At 38.7% G+C, this 19,726-nt stretch overlaps 1 protein-coding gene across 3 annotated transcripts in view; it reads right to left on the reverse strand.

The window, feature by feature from the left end:
• SGCD (sarcoglycan delta) overlaps positions 1–19,726 on the reverse strand; it is a 1,033,728-nt gene that overhangs the window by 95,742 nt on the left and 918,260 nt on the right. For all 3 annotated transcript variants that reach the window (XM_021076526.1, XM_021076527.1, NM_001144123.1), the window contains one exon: positions 13,778–13,850. In XM_021076526.1, coding sequence (XP_020932185.1) covers positions 13,778–13,850 — 73 coding nt within the window. The remainder of the gene's footprint in view (positions 1–13,777; positions 13,851–19,726) is intronic.

Genomic DNA, 19,726 nt, shown 5'->3' on the forward strand with positions numbered 1-19,726 from the left:
TATTGTAGAGTGAGTATGCCTGAGTTCAGATGCCACGCAAGGAAAATTATCATTAAGGAGTCACGGTGTATTTCTGGGAAAAAAAAAAAAAAGTCAAAGACCTGGAAACTCATCTTCCTTTGTGAATAGGAAGCAATGATGAAATGTAGAACTGGGTGAAAGGGGACTTGATTCCTCTACGAATTACGATAACCGTGGTTGAGAAAATGAAGAGAGATTACAGGCTGGAGGCTTCATGTTAAGTAAAGTTCTACTGGAGTGTGACTACTGCAGAACTCATGGGCAAAAGGAAATCTAAAGTTTTGAAATAGCTTGTAAAAGAAAGAAAAATAGATTATTCTCTTTTGGAAATGACTTAGTATGGACAGAAGAAAGAAAGGCATGGGTACATAAGCCTGTGGCCCAAATTAGAGACTCCAGGAGACTCTGAGGGCTCTCCTTTACAAACGAATGTTCAAGAGGCAGTTACTCATCTTTTTGCTGGCTGAGCACACACTTTTGGAGGGAATGGATTTGTGATGATTCATCTAGCCTCAACTCTTTTGTGGGCAAGAGCAAATGTGAAAGACATCTGAACAGGTGCAACCAAAAATAAAGAAGTGTAGGGGCTATGTGTGTTTGTAACTGGGGCATGCCAAAAAGGATTTCCATAGGAAGTGAAGTTTGGACTCAGAGTTGAAAAATGAACAGGATGGGCAAGAAAGATTTGAGAAGAATGTTTCAAGAAAAGGGAATAGCAAGGGTCTAAGTGAAGTCTCTTTGGCACTATGGATGGAACCAAGTAAAAAGAGAATGGCTGTGCCCTCCAAATTAAGGAGGCTTCTGATTAAACAGCAAAGTCAACACATATCCTCTGCTTCTTCTTGAAGCGCTAATATGACGACAGTAAAAGAACCAGAATAAAAATCATTATAGAAGAAAAAGAAAAAAGAAAATAAGTAGAAAGGCAAATCAAAAGAACCAAAAAGGGGCACAAACTCTCAAGGATAAAGAAAAAGAGAAGCAGTGAACAGGAGCAGAATGTACCAACCCCAAAATATGCCTCTTCAGCAGAAAGATTATTTCAGGCTGATTATTTTTAAGAAAGAGCAGACATGGGAGAAGCTTTGAAAACCAAGATGTTATTCCTTTGTAAGAGATATTTACATTTATAAGGGAAATCTCTATTTGTAAGGAATCTCCCTCTCTGTACTACTAGAGAAGGATGATCAAATTTCTAGAAACTCTTATCAGTGCAGAAGGGAATGACTTAAATCTGCATAATAACTTTAGCTCTGTTTATTCTGTTTTTCCTGATAACATCCCATAACCGGCCTCGTCACCCCCATATCTTTTGTTTTTAGCTAGAGATGACATTTAAGGTGTAGGCTTGGGCCATCTCAGGGAGTTACTCAGTTTTCTTGGATATCTTCCATGTATACAGGAGATATACACATCATTCAACATCCCCCCCCCCATTAATCTGCCTTTTAGTACTGGGGTGTCTCAGCCAACAACCTTGAAAGATAGAGTGAAAATTATTTTTACTCCGCCGCAGTTTTTGGCAACCCAGTTGGAACTTTCTGAGATACTGCTACCAAGCATACATTTCTGTGCCCAACACACACTAAGGCCAAGCAATACCAAAACATTAGACTTTGGAGTAGAAAAAGGTTTATTGCAGGCAAGCAGATGGGTGGCTCAAGTCCCCCAAACCTTGACATTCCCTGAAGGATTTCAACAAAGCATTTTTAAAGGCCAGGAGAGGGAAGGAGTGGCAGGGAATGGGATCAGCTGATGCACAATTCTCTGATTGGTTGATGGTGAAGATACAGGGTGGTGTCTCAGGAGTTAACATTATCAATCCCTAGGCTCCAGGAAGCCTGGAGGCTATATGCTCATGTTCATCAAGTAGATAATGTTTTCCATTTGTGGGGGGGAGTTTCACATCTGTAAAACAGCTCAGGGTGGTGCATGAGATGTGTTATCTAGGAGAGGAGCTAAAGCAGAGGATGTGGGGGAGGGTCTGTGCCGGGAAGGCCCCATAGGGCCATGCAGTTATAATACCAAACTCACTCTGGAAGTGGCACATGAGATCCTGCAAAGCTGGCGGCACTGGGAGGAGGGTATGAATGATTACCAAAGTCAGTTCTCCTGGATTTCTCTCTGTAGCACTCTGTAAATTGAGAAAAGGAGGTAAAATTTTCTTGTCCCTTCCTTTTCAAGTTTAGATTAACAAGAGGAAATATTTGTGTGAATAAGTTCCTTGGGTAGAGCAATTCTGGAAAAGATGTGTCCAGAGAACTCTTGTTTCCATGTGTCTTCTACCTCCCAGAGGTAGTCATTTTTTCCTCTTGTCTCTGCCTCTTGTGTCATTTGTCACAGGAGGAGAATTACAGTAAGGAGGAGGTTTTCCTTTCATCTTGTTCTTTGTCTTGAGAGACTGGCTTTGTGACCAGGGAGAATGTTCTGGTACTTCAGAGAGAACCTAAAGCAGAGGATATGGGGAGAATATTCTTTCTGGTCTTCACCAACTGGAGGATGCATTGACTGGGAAACAGGCTGTGGATCAGAGCGGCAGCATTCATTCTCTTGGTTCCACTCTGCCACTGAAACTGGGCAGGACTCCGTGGACACCCCTACCCCCATAAATAGTCCTGGTTTCTCCTAAAGGAATATACCCAATATTTGGTATCTTTGATATCTTCGGAGGAACTAAGGCCCCCATTCAGGTGGAACTGAGACGAGATTCCTGGGGCACTGTCCTGTTACCTCACCACCAACCAATCAGAAGAAAGTCACACACTCTGCAGCCCTCACCCTCAATTATTTTTCTTTTTCTTTTGGGCCATGCCCTAGGGCATATGGAAGTTCCTAGGCTAGGGGTGAATTGGAGCTATAATTGCTGGCCTACAACCACAGTCACAGCAACTTGGGATCCAAGCCATGTCTGTGACCTACACCATAGCTCACAGAAACACTGGATCCCTGAACCACTGGGCAAGGCCAGGGACTGAACCTGCATCCTCATGGATACTAGTCACATTTCTTTCTGCTTTACCACAATGGGAATCCTCACTCAAATTTTGCATAGAAAAACTACCCCCCACCCCAAACCATTAAGGAATTCAGGGTTTTGAGCATGAGGCACCCAATCTCCCTGCTTGGCCCTGCAATAAACTTTTCTTTGCTCCAAACTCCAAAGTTTTGGTTTGTTTGGCCCCACAGTGCATCAGGCACACAAATTTGTGTCAGGTAACACCAGTTCTTGGTGGTGGTGGGGGTTGGACTGTAAGGGGGCCTAGTCCATATCCTTTTGTGGGATACTAAGGCCTCTCCAATGAGATCAAAGAGTTTCAGGATGTCAATTGTTGTTGAGATAAAAATTACCAGACCCTTATCACCCCTTCCATCCCACTGCAATTGCTACAAAGTTCTTGAGCCCCTCCTGAGCAACCTGGCCTACTTCATTCACTCATGCCCCATATTAGGAAAGGCATTTGGCCTGCTCCTCTCCCAAACCCTATAGGAAAGCACACATCCCCAACCAATCAGCAAATGTACCTTAAGACATCGCCTCTCTCCTTTGTCTGTGGGCTATAAAAATGGGTCTGCTCTCCCTGATCATCAGGAACTTATTCCACTGCATGAGCAAGCAGCATTTCTTATCTCAATGAACTTGTCTTTCTCTTCCCCTGCTATGACTCTGGAAATTCTTTTCCAACCCATGCACAGACCACAACACCTTTGTTATCCTAACTTTTGTACCTTGTAGTACAGACCAGTGCCATTCCAGGGGCACCTGCCTTGAGTCACAGACCTGCGACTAGAGGCTTTTTACATCCTCCTGGGAAACCTAAGACACCATTTTTCACAACATCATTCTTATTGCCTGCAGCAGTGAATGTTTTTGCAGAGGGAGAAAAAAAAAATTGGAAAAGACTGGAAGGAGGGGAAAGGGGAATGGGAGATGAGAGGCCTGAGCCATCATGCAGGGTCAGATCAACCACTCTAAGGTTGCATGTGAATGCTATTGTTTATCTTCAAGTCAGTGGGAGGCACTGAATGATAGCAAACAAAGGAGTGATGTTTAGCATAACTTAGTACACAATCCAAGGCTGGAAATTCAGGCAAATTGTTTAGTTCTTTCTTAGATCCAACAGTTTCACTTTCATTTCTATTATAGTTGGTCCTCAAACAACATGTGCTTGAACTGCTTGCGTCCACTTATATGTGGATATTATAAATACTACGGTATTTATAATACTGTAAATACTATAGTACTACACAGCTCATGGTTGGTTAGATCTACAGATGCAGAGGACCAATTATAAATTATACGCAGATTACCCCTGCGTTATTCAAGGGCCAACTATATATTCTAACAAACCACAGGAAATTCTGGAATAAAAAAACAAATGACACCCATGGGCTGCTTTTTTTAAAATTTTAATTTACTTCTAGTTCTCAACTTATTTCAGGTAAAAACTGTTGTCAGTTTGTTCCTCTACATCCCCATTACTCTTTGCTTTGAAAAGGTTATAACTGGAATAAAACTAGGCTGGCTTCAAGCCAGGATCACGAAGGGTATAATCAAACAAGATTTCCTGTCTGCATACCCAGCAGTGCAATCCTACTGGAGGGAAAAAAGAGAGATTCGAAGGCAACTATGTGTTGTTCAAGAATAATAGAACAATCTACCCCACATACTTTACATAATAAATGGCAGCTGCTGACATTTTAATCAAGATAGAAACAATAATAAAGTCATGATGCTTTGTTTTGAGGCAGAAGATAGCCCCAGCTCAGGAATTTTGACAGGTATTCACACATGCTCATTCTGCTCTGAAAGGCTGGGAGGTTAGCACATACTATACTGTATCGTGCCTGTCCTGACAACACGGAAAAAAGTGCATTTTTTAACCTTTCATTTAGGGTCTCATCTTTTGAGTATTTTTTTTTCCTCACATTTTAAACCCTTACATTAAAAAAATTAAAGGATATAATTTTAATTTCTAAAATAAGACCCACATGTCCTAGATAATAAAGATGAGTTGCATTGCCTCTCAAATTCAGATGGAAATGGACCAGCCATAAAGGGATGAGCAAGTGCATTACTGATGGCTGATGGCGCTAGCTTTCATAGGTAGTCTGGTAATGCTTTTTAGAGAGCGCCTTATGAAATGTTTTGGTTATTAAGGCATTTCCACCAACATCTGATTGGTTTAACAAGATTAAAAATCCAAGACCATTTTGGAGGAGTATGTTGAGAGCATCGGATCTAGACTAAATTCCAATTCATGCTCTCTCAAGACCTGAAGAAGAATGAACATCACTGATCCCAGTACGTGATGGTGGATTCTGAAAGCATTTTTTCCCTTTTGCTCATACCCAGTGGTCCCCACAAGACAGAGGGGAAGACTCACGGCCTTTGAAGGTTGGCAAAGTCATGTAAGATACTGTGTGGCTGGTATGTTAACCTGCGTCGCCAACTGACCAATTTACAAAGCATGCTCATCCGTGAAAACAAATGGCATTTCTGTATTGTTTTTACCTGATTAATTTTTTCTCTCAGACTTATCCTCATGGATTATTGGGAAAAGTTAATCTCTTTTGGCACCTTCTCTATAATTGAAAAGTTTACTCTTTCTCATTAGGAACAATAATTAGTCTCAATTTCCGTCTTCCGCTTTAGGATGTCATTGTGGATATGGTGGACGTGGGCTTATGTGACTTTATAGTGACAGAAACAGAGGAAGTTCAGACTGCAGGAGATGTGATGTGCATCAGGCTAGCAGCCCACTCTAAGGTCGTCAGTGAATGAATTCTCTCTGTGCTCCCTTAGGACCTACTGAGTCAGGAATGGATGGTGTTGGTAAACCCTGAGATCTGGGCATATCTCCCACTGTACCCCCAGACTGGACTGCCTTCCTTGGAGCCCTCAGCCCCACTGCAGGCATACTCCCCAGCACCAACCAGCCTGCACCATCTGTTATCTATCTGCATCTTCAACATGACACCCAGGGACACTTCCACAAGCCTGCCCTCTCCCCTGCCCCTGGCATTGAAGGAGATTCCAGAGTACTGACCCAGGACCTCTTTTCCTTCCTATCTAGGAGGTTGTGAGACCATTCTGTAAGCTGGCTTCCTCCTAGAATCCCCAATGAAGATGTACAATGACCTTTTGCTTTTAACTTTCCTTAAAACCTACTTAGTTATTTTTTTCCTTCCAGGACTCAGAGAACAAAATCATCAGGACATATATTTCACCACCTGCTTTCCCTGCGTTTCCTTGTCTCCTTCTTCCCGCAATTCACCAGATGCCAGAAGAGACGAGCTTTCCACCTTATCTTCCCATCAGAATGGGATTTTCCCTACATCCTAGCCTTAGCTTCTGCTGTGATGCTATCTGACATCTATCCTTCCCCGGCCTCGAATGGCAGAATTGTAATGTACAGAAGAGATGAATCAGACACAGTATCTTTAAGATATAATTTCTAACACGTGTAAAATAAGAGCTCTTGATAAGCAAGGCAAAGGAAAAGATGGAAATACCTCAAATACGGAAATACCACATTTCCTTTACCCCCTGTGCTTTTCCTGATATATACAAAGAGAACCATGGTGAAAAGGGCACCCGGGAAAAGGTTGGGGAAAAAGGTAGGAAAGGGAAATATATAGATAAATTTAGAACATAGTATTGATACTTAACAGGAAAAGAAGAAAATAAGGATGGATGTTGAAATATAGGAGGAAGAAAGAGAGAGGAAGAAAAGGGGCATATACATGTACTGACTGGTCTTGGAAGAGGGGTAAGATGTAATAGTTTTGGTATTTCAAATGGGGTAATCTTACAATTAGGTGGACTTCATGAAGCCCTAGCTTGTGGCTCTCGGACCTTCAATTTTCCTGGGTGGGCACGACAGGATGTCAGAAGAGAAGAGTTGTGACTAAGTCACTAGCATTTTTGGCAAACAGAAAAAGGAAGCAATGCAATTTAATATAGTTAAATGAGACTGCCTTTTATTCAATGATGATACTGTGCTTTATTTTACGATTATGTCTTCTTACATCCCTTCTCTTATATAAAATGCAGTTAAAAGTAGATGTAAGTAACCAATAGTTTTTTGTTTGTTTTTGTCCTTAATTAAGAAACAATTGTTAGTCACCATGATTTGATGGAAACTTTTTAGGTGTTGGAGAAATACAAAACATTGGAAACTCCTGTATGAGTTCTCTCTCCTTGAGCCGAAGGAGAGAGAGCTGCTTGCCTGTCCTTCCAAGAGCTAAAACGTGTTGCATTACTACTCAGTGAGCTTTTCCTCTGTTCTAGGCACTTAAGACACTAGAAGAACTTGAGACATGTGCCCCAGTAAACAAAGCAGATATTTTTTTGGGCCAAATGCAAACCCAGCACAGGATACCTTCAAAGCCCGGCTCCCGATCAGCACTGACACTGTTTCACCATTATTCCATTTTGAAAGGCTTTTGAGTAATTAACTACGCGATTATTTAGCTCACTATGTATTTTTTTTAAATTTCTCCTTTGAACCACTTCAATATTTGTACTATAGGATTGAATACTTATAAATCTCAAAGATGTACAACACTACTAAAAAAAATTTAGTCAGTATAAGGAGTTTAGGGGTGGAAGGGAGGGAAGAAGAAATCCAGAAAATTACAGAATATGTCTGCTCAATGTTTAAGAGGAGGAAAATTTCAAGATTCTTTTCACAATACCATGGACCCATAGCTAAGAAGCTCAACACACAGCTTCTTTTCTTTTCTCTTCCCTCTCCCACTCCCACCTGCTCTTCCTCTGAATTTCTTTGTCTAAGTCTCTCTATCTGTGTGTATAATTTTTAATAAAACTGGACTGTCGATCCAATATTTTTTGTTACTATGAACTCTGAAGATGACAAAGAAGGGAAAAAAGATTGCCAAGCCTCTAATTAATTGAACCCTGAAGCTCTGACACACTGCTCTTGTCACTTAAATCTATAAACCACTGAGAGCTACTAAATACTTAGTTGACTACAGACATTTCAAAATAAAAGAAAAATAAATTCATTTTTGTCAACTTCTGGGAGCCTTGTCTAGTCCTTGTTTCCCTGTGAGGTACAAAAACTTTAAATTCAAACATTTCCAAAGGAGTCACATCTAGTACCTGATCATTTAAATAAAATCTTATAAAATATTCACATGCATTATAGGGAGTAACAGTTGTATCTTAGAATTTTTCACCTGTATTATGAAAAGGATATTATGGGGGAAAATAAATGGTAACAAAGAAATGCCTTATTTATTTGGGGCTATAAAATGGGTTTGGTATCAGTGAGCCTTTCAGTTCTGAATTAGGCTATGTTCTAATTTTTGAAACTTGTTTTTTGTTTGCTGTTTTTGATTTTAATTTTTATGGCTGCATCCATGGCATATGAAGTTCCAAGGCCAAGGATTGAATCTGAGCCAAAGTTGCAACCTATGCTACACCTGCAGCAATGTCAGATCCTTTAACCCACTGCACTGGGCCAGGGATCAAATCCATGCCTCTGAGGAGGCCCAAGCTGCTGCAGTCAGATTTTTAACCCATTGTGCCACAGTGGGAACCCCTAACATTTGAAACTTGTAACAAGCTTTAGCCTTTTTTGACCATATTTGAAATTGCCTTTACACAATTTTTTAAACAACACTGTTGTCATAATCAAATTAAAATCCCTCCTGTCTGTAAATAATACAGTAACATTTTGGTAGCTATGGAGAAATATGTTAGGCTACTTGTTCCTACCTTAAATGTGTGTGGAAAACCATACTTTGTGAATTCTGAAGCATAAGTTTGGGTTTTATCTATTTCCTTCTTTCAACTAAAATGTCACTTCCTTTGGGCAGCCTTATTTAATTCTCTGATGCAGATTTTGTCATTCTCTGTGTTTCCTCTGACTCAATTCATACATCTATCTTAGTGCTATTTCCTTACCTTGGGTTTCTTATTTTCCTTAACTATAAATTATATGAGTACTCATTTATTTCTACATCCAAGTATTTAGCATATGCACATGGCTTGACCTTCTTTCTCTTTTCTTTCTTTCCTTCTTTCTCTTTTCTTTCTTTCCTTCTTTCTCTTTTCTTTCTTTCTTCTTTCTTTCTTTCTTTCTTTCTTTCTTTCTTCTTCCTTCCTTCCTTCCTTCCTTCCTTCCTTCCTTCCTTTCCTTTCCTTTCCTTTCCTTTCCTTTCTTTCTTTTCTTTCTCTCTTTCTTTCACTCTTTAGGGCTGCACTTGTGGCATATGGAAGTTCTCAGGCTAGGGGTCAAATCACAGCTACAGCTGCTGGTCTACTCCACAGCCACAGCAAAGTGGGATCCGAGCTGCATCTGCAACTTACACAACAGCTTACAGTACACTGGATCTTTAACCCACTGAGCTGGACCAGTGATCAAACCCTCATCCTTATGGATTCTCGTTGGGCTCATTACCACTCAGCCACAATGGGAACTTCCCTTGACTCTTACACAGTGTCAAAAAACAGATAACAAACTTGGTAAACCGTTGCTGGTACACATGAAATGGAAAATCAGGTCACCATCCTTGCTATAATTGTACGTTGAGGAAGAGCATATTGGCACATCTGCTGATGAAGAATTCTTTTATGAAGACATTTTGGCTCCTTGTTCTTTTGTAACAGAGTTGGCTTCTGTGTACACTGATCCATACAACATTTTCCCGGCTACTCTACCCACTTTTATTTTTTATACACCTGTCATGGCATGTGTCTGAGAAATAGGATTTTATAGTCCAATTCCTATTCTGATAGGATCAGAATCCTACAAGGAAACTTCACACTTGAAAAGAGTCCTTAAAGCAAGGTAGACATTCAAAGGCAGCCTCTGTTCTTTAAAAAATACATATGCAAAACTGAATGGCCTATTTCCAGTCTCAGATCAGGCATAGCCTGAGATCAGGGATTTTTCCATTTGTCTAATAGAGACTCCAGGAAGAAAAAAATTTAGTGAACAAGTGAATGTTTAAAATATTCACATTTTAAGATCATGAATTTATTCAAATCCAGTTTCTAGTCAAAGTTATTTCATATTTCAAGGAACAGGTGTAGTACCTGGGATATTTTCAAGGAGGGTCTTGAATCTGGAGCCATGCATCTTGATTTCAAAATTGCCCTGCAGGAGCAGAGCTTACAAATACACCTGGGTTGGGTCTGGGTGCAGACCTTGCTAATACCCCTTATTAGTCTGGAGAGAAGAAACCCTCTTTTGTGATTTTTCAGCTCAGCCCTAGATTATTTATAAACCTCTTAGGCAAGCACTGCAAATATAGTAACTATAGTAACTCAGAAGAGAAAAGCAGTGAACAAAAACTCAAGTGGGGAGGAAGCTACTGTTCCTTTAGCTGAAAGTTGAGATCTTCTACAAAGAAATATCAGTGGCTTGAAAATCTGCTTCTCATTAACAAATAAGCAAACAAAAAACCCTCCAGCAGCCAAGAAAGGGGTTTGAGGAAACAGAGGTTATGCCAATAGAGAAGGTGTCTAAAATAGGAAATGATATTTTTCTCATGTTTGATTGACTGGCTAAGGGAGGGATGTGGATGGATATTTAAGTTCTGCATATTTATTTTAGAAGTCAGTCTAAGTATAAATAAAGCTGTTCTTTTTTTTTTTTTTTCTTTTTGGCTGCCCTTCCCCATGGCATATGGAGTTCCTGGGCCAGGGATCAGATCTGCCTACACCATAGTTGTGTCAGTGCTGGATCGTTTAACCCACTCTGCTGGGCCAGGGGTCGAACCTGTATCCTGGTGCTGCAGAGATGCTGTCAATTCCATTGGGCTACAGTGGGAACTCCTAAAGCTGTGTTCTTTCAACTCAGTTTGTCTCCCATTAACAAGTAAGACCAAGAAAATCTGGGTAAAGAATATTATTAAAAGAAAAAAAAAAAGCATACAAACCCCAAACCCTCATTTAAAACATTCCAACTCAACTGCAGTGGGAGTTTTAAAGATCCATTACCTCACATCTCAACAAATAACGGTTGTGTTAAACTCCTTTTTACATTTTTTTTTTCATCTATAAGACATTCAGGTGACGGCATCCTTTTAAGCGAATCTTAAGTAAAATAAGATACTATCGGGCTACAATGTTAATTTCATTGAGTTCTGAGAAATTTATCATGGATATGTATGCTGTCAGTATTAATGAGTATCAGGTGAAGGGTACATGGGATTGATGTGGATGAATTTTGCAACTCTTCTTTAAATTTAAAATTATTTAAAAATGATAAATAATGTAAAGGGATTAGCTGTTTGGAGTTAGGCATGAGCTGGCTTCTTAGAGACAGCAGGGTTCTAGAACTGGCTCAAGACCATATACTGGGCTTGCAATAGGGACCTAAATCCCAGCTCAGTTCTCTTCTCTATCCTGCTGCCACTAATGAGTAGACCACTTCTGCTTTACCCAGACAGTTCACTCAGTGTGACAGGCTACTACAAGTCCAGCAACTCCTGCAGATAACTCTACTTTCCTTTGGCCAGAAGACACACCAGCATGGACATGTTGGATCAGTAAAACCAATCCAATTGCAAAGCTGAAGGCCAGAAGACTTAGTCATCAAGTGCATTACCTATTTACTCGATATCCAAGGTCAATACCAATCCATAGCCCAGAGTAAAATGTGCCACACATTAAATAACAAATATGAAACAATCACGGATGCACTGGTGTAGGCTAGTCTATCAACCACATTTAATTATCCTTTCAGGTGGTCTCAGATTCTACAAAGTGGCATAAAAACAAAACAAAATCTCAGAAGGATGAAGGGGCTCAATGATCACATCCTAGGCTCCTGAGTCAGTTCAGGCTATTAAGCATCAACACGATTTGAACAGGGGCAAACACAAGTTTTAGAATTACAGTTTGAAGACTTTTTCTGCTTCCCATAAGAAAATTTCATTTCAAACTTCTGTGGACTATGCCTATCATTTTAGGATAAATTAAAAAAATATAACAACTGCCTCAAGACTTTACTTCATTGAACTAGACTTAGAAGATTCACTTGTAAAGGTTGGAGGCTTATTTTTTTTTTAAGCAAGTTTGAAGGTTTCTGTAGGTTATATACAGAGGACAGTGAGCGCATTTACAGTACTAGACAAGCAAACACCCTATCCCACGTTCTTTAGGATATGAATCTCTGCAGTGGGCTGACACTTGGAGAGTTAGTTGTCTTGGATTTGCTTGGTGTGGATTGTGTTTTTGTTTGTTTGTTTTTAACTACAGAAAATTTATTTTTTCTATTTAAAGAGACATCAGGCTACATCCATTACTCTTATTTTCCCAAGTCTTTCATAATGGAGAGCTTGTTGCATAGGAAAGAGTCTGTATTATATTTAGAGTTCAGTTCCTTATAGACGGCACGCATCTTTGGGGTGATAAGCACAGACTATTGACTACTTTCAAAAACTTGTTCCTATGGGGGACTGTGAAAAGAAGGGGAACTGGGCACCCTCCCATCAGCTGGCTTGAAAGTTCTCGCATCACAGCCTCAAAGATTCAGTGCATTGTCAGCTCCCTCAGAATTCTAAACTACAGGTTTCCTTAAGTGGATCTGCTTAAAAGATTCTAGCATTTGCCCATAAAATGAAACACAAAATCTAGTTGACAGAGAGTCAGGTAACTCTGGCATTTGGATGCCCTGATAAAAACAGTTATTCCGGTAAGATTTAAAGTGTTGTAGTATGGTGTATCATCTTAAAAATATAGCTCACTATACAAGGGATCTTGCTAAGAAAAGGTTCTTACTCCCCACCAATTATCCCCTTCCTTTGGCTGGATTTATTTCCCTATAGTCATAAAGACTTATAGGCTTTGCCAGAGTACCACAGTGTTGTAATGAGGTGATACATTTTCCACTTAGTAAGGATGAGTTTCTCATTGGGGAAACACAAGCTCCAATGTGGTTGCTGCCGTTCTTGCACAACAGAGATCTTGGGGCTGTTCGTGAAAGTGGTGATAAGACTTGGGTAACACAGATGCATGTGCTTGTTGTTGATGTCTTTTTGAAAGAGTTATTTAGGGCTATTTGTGATGACTGATGACAGGTTTTAATGAAAAGAACTGCAAGCAATGAAGAAAGCCAGTATTCACTGAATTCTTCTCGGCTTTAAGTACAGAGTAAAAATTATAGTTATATTTGTATGAACATAATATTCTCTGTTCTTTTGGGGGGGCTGGGGATGGTTCTTTGGTGGCAGAAATGGTTTCAGACTATACCTCTGTCTATCTGTTGGTGGTAAGTGCCACCTTGCAGAACACTTTTTTGGTGAAATCAGCACACTTAGGGATATCTGATTAATTCTGGCACATGGAATACCCACAAAAGGTAGTTCTAGCACCATATAATTCTAGAAAATGGGGTGCTTGTTACATAGAAAAAAATATACTGTATTTACAGCTCAGCCTCTTTTAAACACCACTTTTCTTTGGGTTGATCAGCACCAATCACTGACTAGTTCTCTAATTGTACATATTTTGGTACCACAGAATACAACAGGAAATAAACACTGCATATGAATGAATCCTAAATCGCACAATTCAACTTCCCCCTCCAAACTCTAAAATTTAAGTCCTCAGAGAAAATTTTCTCTTGGTTAGAGCTTATCTTCACATCCTTTCTAACCTCTGCTGGTTTATATATTCATGACACTGTTACATTATTGATATTCAGAATGGATCATCAACCAGTTGCACAGAGAAAGGAAATAGCCACTTAATCAATGCAAACCATAGTCAGAAGTTTACCTTAGTTCCTTGAAGGGGTCTGCCCTGACATTAGGTGTCTCTATAGATTTAGGGAACACTGTGCCCTCTGCTCCTGTAAATAAAAGAAAAAAAGCAAACAGAGGTTGGAGAGTTGGATGCATCACCTGGGGGCACAGTCAACACAATGAATGGAGCTAAATGCCATGAATGCTTTACACAACCCAAAACACACATATTCTGCCACTGGCTCTAGGGCAGGGATCCATGATAGGAGCGCATTAAATCAACTCATCCAAACAGCCTTTGCAAAAACAAGGAACTTCTTTTGAAAGTGTTCTTGCTGAGATCAGAGTGAGGCTATGAGGCAAATTCTGTGTTGGCTTCAAAAAAACAAAACAACAACAACAAAATGCCTAGAAATAGTACGGTCTGACTCTCTTTTCTCTCATAAACTATTAATAGTACCCAATTGGAAATGTTTGAAAACCAGCAGCTGAAGCTCTGTTATTGCAGCACAGGGCACAAATCACACGGCACATACAACATCTAAGCAATGTGTTAGTTAGATGGTTGAAAACACTGTAAGATTGGAAGGTTTTGCTTAATGACAATTAAGACAAAGTTTTTCAGTAAATCAACTTCTACATTATGATCTTGAGAAGTTCAATGAAACAGAATGCTGTAAGAGATGATTTGAAGTCCGGTGCTTTTACAATTTGAGTATTACCATTGATCCCCAAATCAATCTAGACATTTAGCTCTTGACTTTGCTCTAGGCTTTTATCTTTACAACTTGTCAACACCAGCTGAAATTTTCCAGCCATAAAGACTGTGATTATCTGATTTATCTGCTCCCAAAGTGTCTTCAAATCATTTAAGCTCCAGTTTATCACAGACAATTGCGCTGGATATTCGTTTTCCAATTAAACTTAGGTAGGCAGGATCCTGTACTCTGAAGTAAACTCTGAAGTGTTTATTTTTATAAATTTAGTGTAGTTATTTGATGCTAAAAGAAGGGGAAGAATAATATCCTGCATTCATACGCGAAGCCACGAATCTCCTCGCATTGTTACAATGTCTAGAAATTCTCTATTAACAACTGTTTTTCCAACCCCAGATTTATCCTGACATTCTGATGAGTCTAAGAAAATGAATTGGTGTCTTGGCTTTTGTAGCAACTATGGGAATATCAAATCTGTTTGATGAATAATAGACTGCAGCAAGTGAAATCAGAAATTCTTTTCTGCCTCGACTTAACATTATATATGGTCATTAAAAGAACCTCCTGGTGAAAAATAACTTATCCTCAGCTAACATTTTTGAGTAACTATCACATTGCTAGATACCACCATATACATATATATTTTTTATTCCCTACAACAACCCCATAAAATTGACAGTTCCAGTTGGCATAGAGACACTTCATGTGGGAATATTTAAGAAATTTTTCTGCCCATACACTCTTACTTTCCAGGATCCAAAATTGCATCATTCCAAATATACCAAAATGTACCACAGCCCTATTAAACACAAATAGTTGGTAAAATTTCATAAGAATATTTAGTTTCATTTTATATATGTATATGATTTAGATATACTATATAAATATTACATTTATATATAATTACTTATAGTTGTATATTTATATATGACTATACATAGTTTATATAATATTTATATTATTAGTGACAATATATTTATAATATAATATATAAACAATATGTATAATAAGTGAATACAATATATAATGTTTATATATTATAAATTTAATACAAAATTATAATACACAATCATAAACATTATGTTATATAAATATTATGCAAATATAATGATTATGTAAATATATTTATAATTTTATAAAATTTATTTTGTATAGATAATCTATTTTGCCCCTGTGATTGAAACTTTATTATTTATTTATTTATTTATTTACCCACTGTATAGCAAGGGGATCAAGTTATTCTTACATGTATACATTACAATTACATTTTTTCCCCCACCCTTTGTTTTGTTGCAACATGAGTATCTAGACAAAGTTCTCAATGCTACTCAGCAGGATCTCTTTGTAAATCTAAGTGTGTCTGATAAACCCAAGCTCCTGATCCCCAAGCTCCCATCAGGCAGCCACAAGTCTTTTCTCCAAGTCCATGATTTTCTTTTCTGAGAAGATGTTCATTTGTGCTGGATATTAGATTCCAGTTATAAGTGATATCATATGGTATTTGTCTTTGTCTTTCTGGCTCATTTCACTCAGGATGAGATTCTCTAGTTCCATCCATGCTGCTGCAAATGGCATTATGTCATTCTTTTTTTATGTCTGAGTAGTATTCCTTTGTGTATATAGACCACCTCTTCCGAATCCAATCATCTGTTGATGGACATTTGGGTTGTTTCCACGTGCTGGCTATTGTGAATAGTGCTGCAATGAACATGTGGGTGCATGTGTCTCTTTTAAGTAGAGTTTTGTCCGGAGAGATGCCCAAGAGTGGGATTGCGGGGTCATATGGAAGTTCTATGTATAGATTTCTGAGGTATCTCCAAACTGTTCTCCATAGTGGCTGTACCAGTTTACATTCCCACCAGCAGTGCAGGAGGGTTCCCTTTTCTCCACAGCCCCTCCAGCACTTGTTATTTGTGGATTTATTAATGATGGCCATTCTGACTGGTGTGAGGTGATATCTCATGGTAGTTTTGATTTGCATTTCTCTTATAATCAGCGATGTTGAGCATTTTTTCATGTTTGCTGGCCATCTGTATATCTTCCTTGGAGAAATGTCTACTAAGGTCTTTTGCCCATTTTTCCATTGATTGATTGGTTTTTTTGCTGTTGGGTTGTATAAGATGTTTATATATTCTAGAGATTAAGCCCTTGTCAGTTGCATCATTTGAAACTATTTTCTCCCATTCTGAAAGTTGTCTTTTGTTTTCTTTGGGTTCCTTTGCTGTGCAAAAGCTTTTCAGTTTGATGAGGTCCCATGGGTTTATTTTTGCTCGAATTTCTATTGCTTTGGGAGACTGACCTGAGAAAATATTCATGATGTTGATGTCAGAGAGTGTTTTGCCTATGTTTTCTTCTAGGAGTTTGATGGTGTCCTGTCGTATATTTAAGTCTTTCAGCCATTTGGAGTTTATTTTTGTGCATGGTGTGAGGGTGTGTTCTAGTTTCATTGCTTTGCATGCAGCTGTCCAGGTTTCCCAGCAATGCTTGCTGAATAGACTTTCCTTTTCCCATTTGATGTTCTTGCCTCCCTTGTCAAAGATTAATTGACCATAGGTGTCAGGGTTAATTTCCGGATTCTCTATTCTGTTCCATTGGTCTGTCTGTCTGTTTTGATACCAGTACCACACTTTTTGATGACTGTGGCTTTGTAGTATTTCTTGAAGTCTGGGAGAGTTATGCCTCCTGCTTGGTTTTTGTTTCTCAGGATTGCTTTGGCGATTCTGGGTCTTTTGTTGTTCCATATAAATGTTTGGATTCTTTGTTCTAGTTCTGTGAAAAATGTCATGGGTCATTTGATAGGGATTGCATTGAATCTGTAGATTGCTTTGGGTAGTATGGCCATTTTTACAATATTGATTTTTCCAATCCAGGAACATGGAATATCTTTCCATTTCTTTACATCTTCTTTGATTTCTCTGATTAAAGTTTTATAGTTCTCGGCATATAGGTCCTTTACCTCTTTGGTCAGGTGTATTCCGAGGTATTTGATTTTGTGAGGTGCAATTTTAAAAGGTATCGTATTTTTGTATTCCTTTTCTAATAGTTCATTGCTGGTATACAGAAATGCAACTGACTTCTGAATGTCAATCTTATATCCTGCTACTTTGCTGAATTTATTAATCAGTTCAAGGAGTTTTGGGGTTGAGTCCTTAGGGTTTTCTAGGTATAGTATCATGTCATCTGCATACAGTGACAGTTTGATCTCTTCTCTTCCTATATGGATGCCTTTGATTTCTTTTTTTTGTCTGATTGCTGTGGCTAGGACTTCCAAAACTATGTTGAAGAGCAGTGGTGAGAGTGGGCATCCCTGTCTTGTTCCAGTTTTGAGTGAGAAGGCTTTCAGTTTTTCCCCATTGAGGATTATATTTGTTGTGGCTTTATCATAAATGGCTTTGATTATATTCAGGGATGTTCCCTCTATACCCACTTTGGCGAGGGTCTTGATCATGAATGGATGTTGGACTTTGTCAAATGCTTTTTCTGCATCTATTGAGATGACTATATGATTTTTGACTTTTTTTTGTTAATGTGGTGTATGATGTTGATTGATTTGCATATGTTGAACCATCCTTGTGAACCTGGGATGAACCCTACCTGGTCATGGTGTATACTTTTTTTGGTATGTTGTTGGATTCGGTTGGCTAAGATTTTGTTGAGAATTTTAACATCTATATTCATCAATGATATTGGGTGAGAGTTTTCTTTTTTGGTGGTATCTCTGTCTGCTTTTGGAATGAGGGTGATGGTGGCCTCATAGAATGTCTTTGGAGTATTCCTTCTTCTTCAACCTTTTGAAAGAGTTTAAGGAGGATGGGCACCAATTCCTCTTTATATGTTTGATAGAATTGCCTGTGAAGCCATCTTGTCCTGGACTTTTATTTGTTGGGAGTGTTTTTATGACATCTTCAATTTCATTTCTAGTGATCGGTCTGTTCAGTTGGTCTGTTTCTTCTTGATTCAGTTTTGGCAGGCTGTAAGATTCTAGAAAATTGTCCATTTCTTCCAGATTGTCAAACTTGTTGCCGTATAGTTGTTCATAGTATTCTCTTATGGTTTTTTGTATTTCTGCTGTATCCGTTGTGATTTCTCCTTTTTCATTTATAATTTTGGTTATTTGGGTTCTTTCTCTCCTCTTTTTAGTGAATCTGTCCAGGGGTTTGTCAATTTTGTTTACCTTTTCAAAGAACCAGCTCTTGGTTTTATTAATTTTCTCTATTGTTTTTTGAATCTCTATTTTATTGATTTCTTCTTTGATCTTTATAATTTCCTTCCTTCTGCTGACTTTAGGTCTTTTTTGTTCTTCTTTTTCTAATTCGTTTAGGTGGAGGGTTAAGTTGTCAATTTGGGATCTTTCTTCTTTTTTGAGAAAGGCCTGTATTGCTATAAATTTCCCTCTGAGCACTGCTTTCGCAGCATCCCATAGATTTTGAGAGGTTGTGTCTTCATTATCATTTGTTTCAAGGTAGTTTTTAATTTCCTTCTTGATTTCCTCAATGAGACCCATTGGTTTTTTAGTAGCATGTTGTTTAGTCTCCATGTATAGGTTTTTTCTCTTTCCTTTTCCCGTGGTTGATTTCTAATTTCATGGCATTGTGGTCAGAGGAGATACTTGAGATAATTTCTATGCTCCTAAATTTATTGAGGTTAGCTTTGTGTCCCAATATGTGGTCGATTCTTGAGAATGTTCCATGAGCATTTGAGAAGAATGTGTATTCTGATTTTTTTGGATGTAGTGTCCTGAAGATATCAATTAAGTCTAACTTTTCTATTGTTTCCTTTAGGATCTCTGTTGCTTTATTGGTTTTCTCTCTAGACGATCTGTCCATTACATAAATATAATGATTATGTAAATGTATTTATAATTTTATAAAATTTATTTTGTATAGATAATCTATTTTGCCCCTGTGATTGAAACTTTATTGTATTCCTGATAACTGTGATGATTAATTTTATGTGTCAACTTGTCAGGATCAAAGAGTGGCCAGATACATGGCTAAACATGATTTCTGGATGTGTCTGTGAAGTGGTTTCACAGACGGCTAAATGAGATGTAGCATTTGAATAGGCAGGCTGAGTAATGCAGTTTGCTCTCTCCAATGTGGGTGGCTATCGTGCTATCAGATGATGGCTTGAATAAAACAAAAAAGTGGAGGAGGGAAGTATTGGGCCCTTCTTCCCTGACCCTATGTGCTGGGACATTGATCTGCTGTCAGTGTTCAGACCTAGACTGGGACCGGATACCACTGACTCCCCTGGTTTTCAGGCAT

The sequence above is a fragment of the Sus scrofa genome, chromosome 16 (assembly GCF_000003025.6).
Source record: "Sus scrofa isolate TJ Tabasco breed Duroc chromosome 16, Sscrofa11.1, whole genome shotgun sequence".
Classification (NCBI taxonomy): domain Eukaryota; kingdom Metazoa; phylum Chordata; class Mammalia; order Artiodactyla; family Suidae; genus Sus; species Sus scrofa.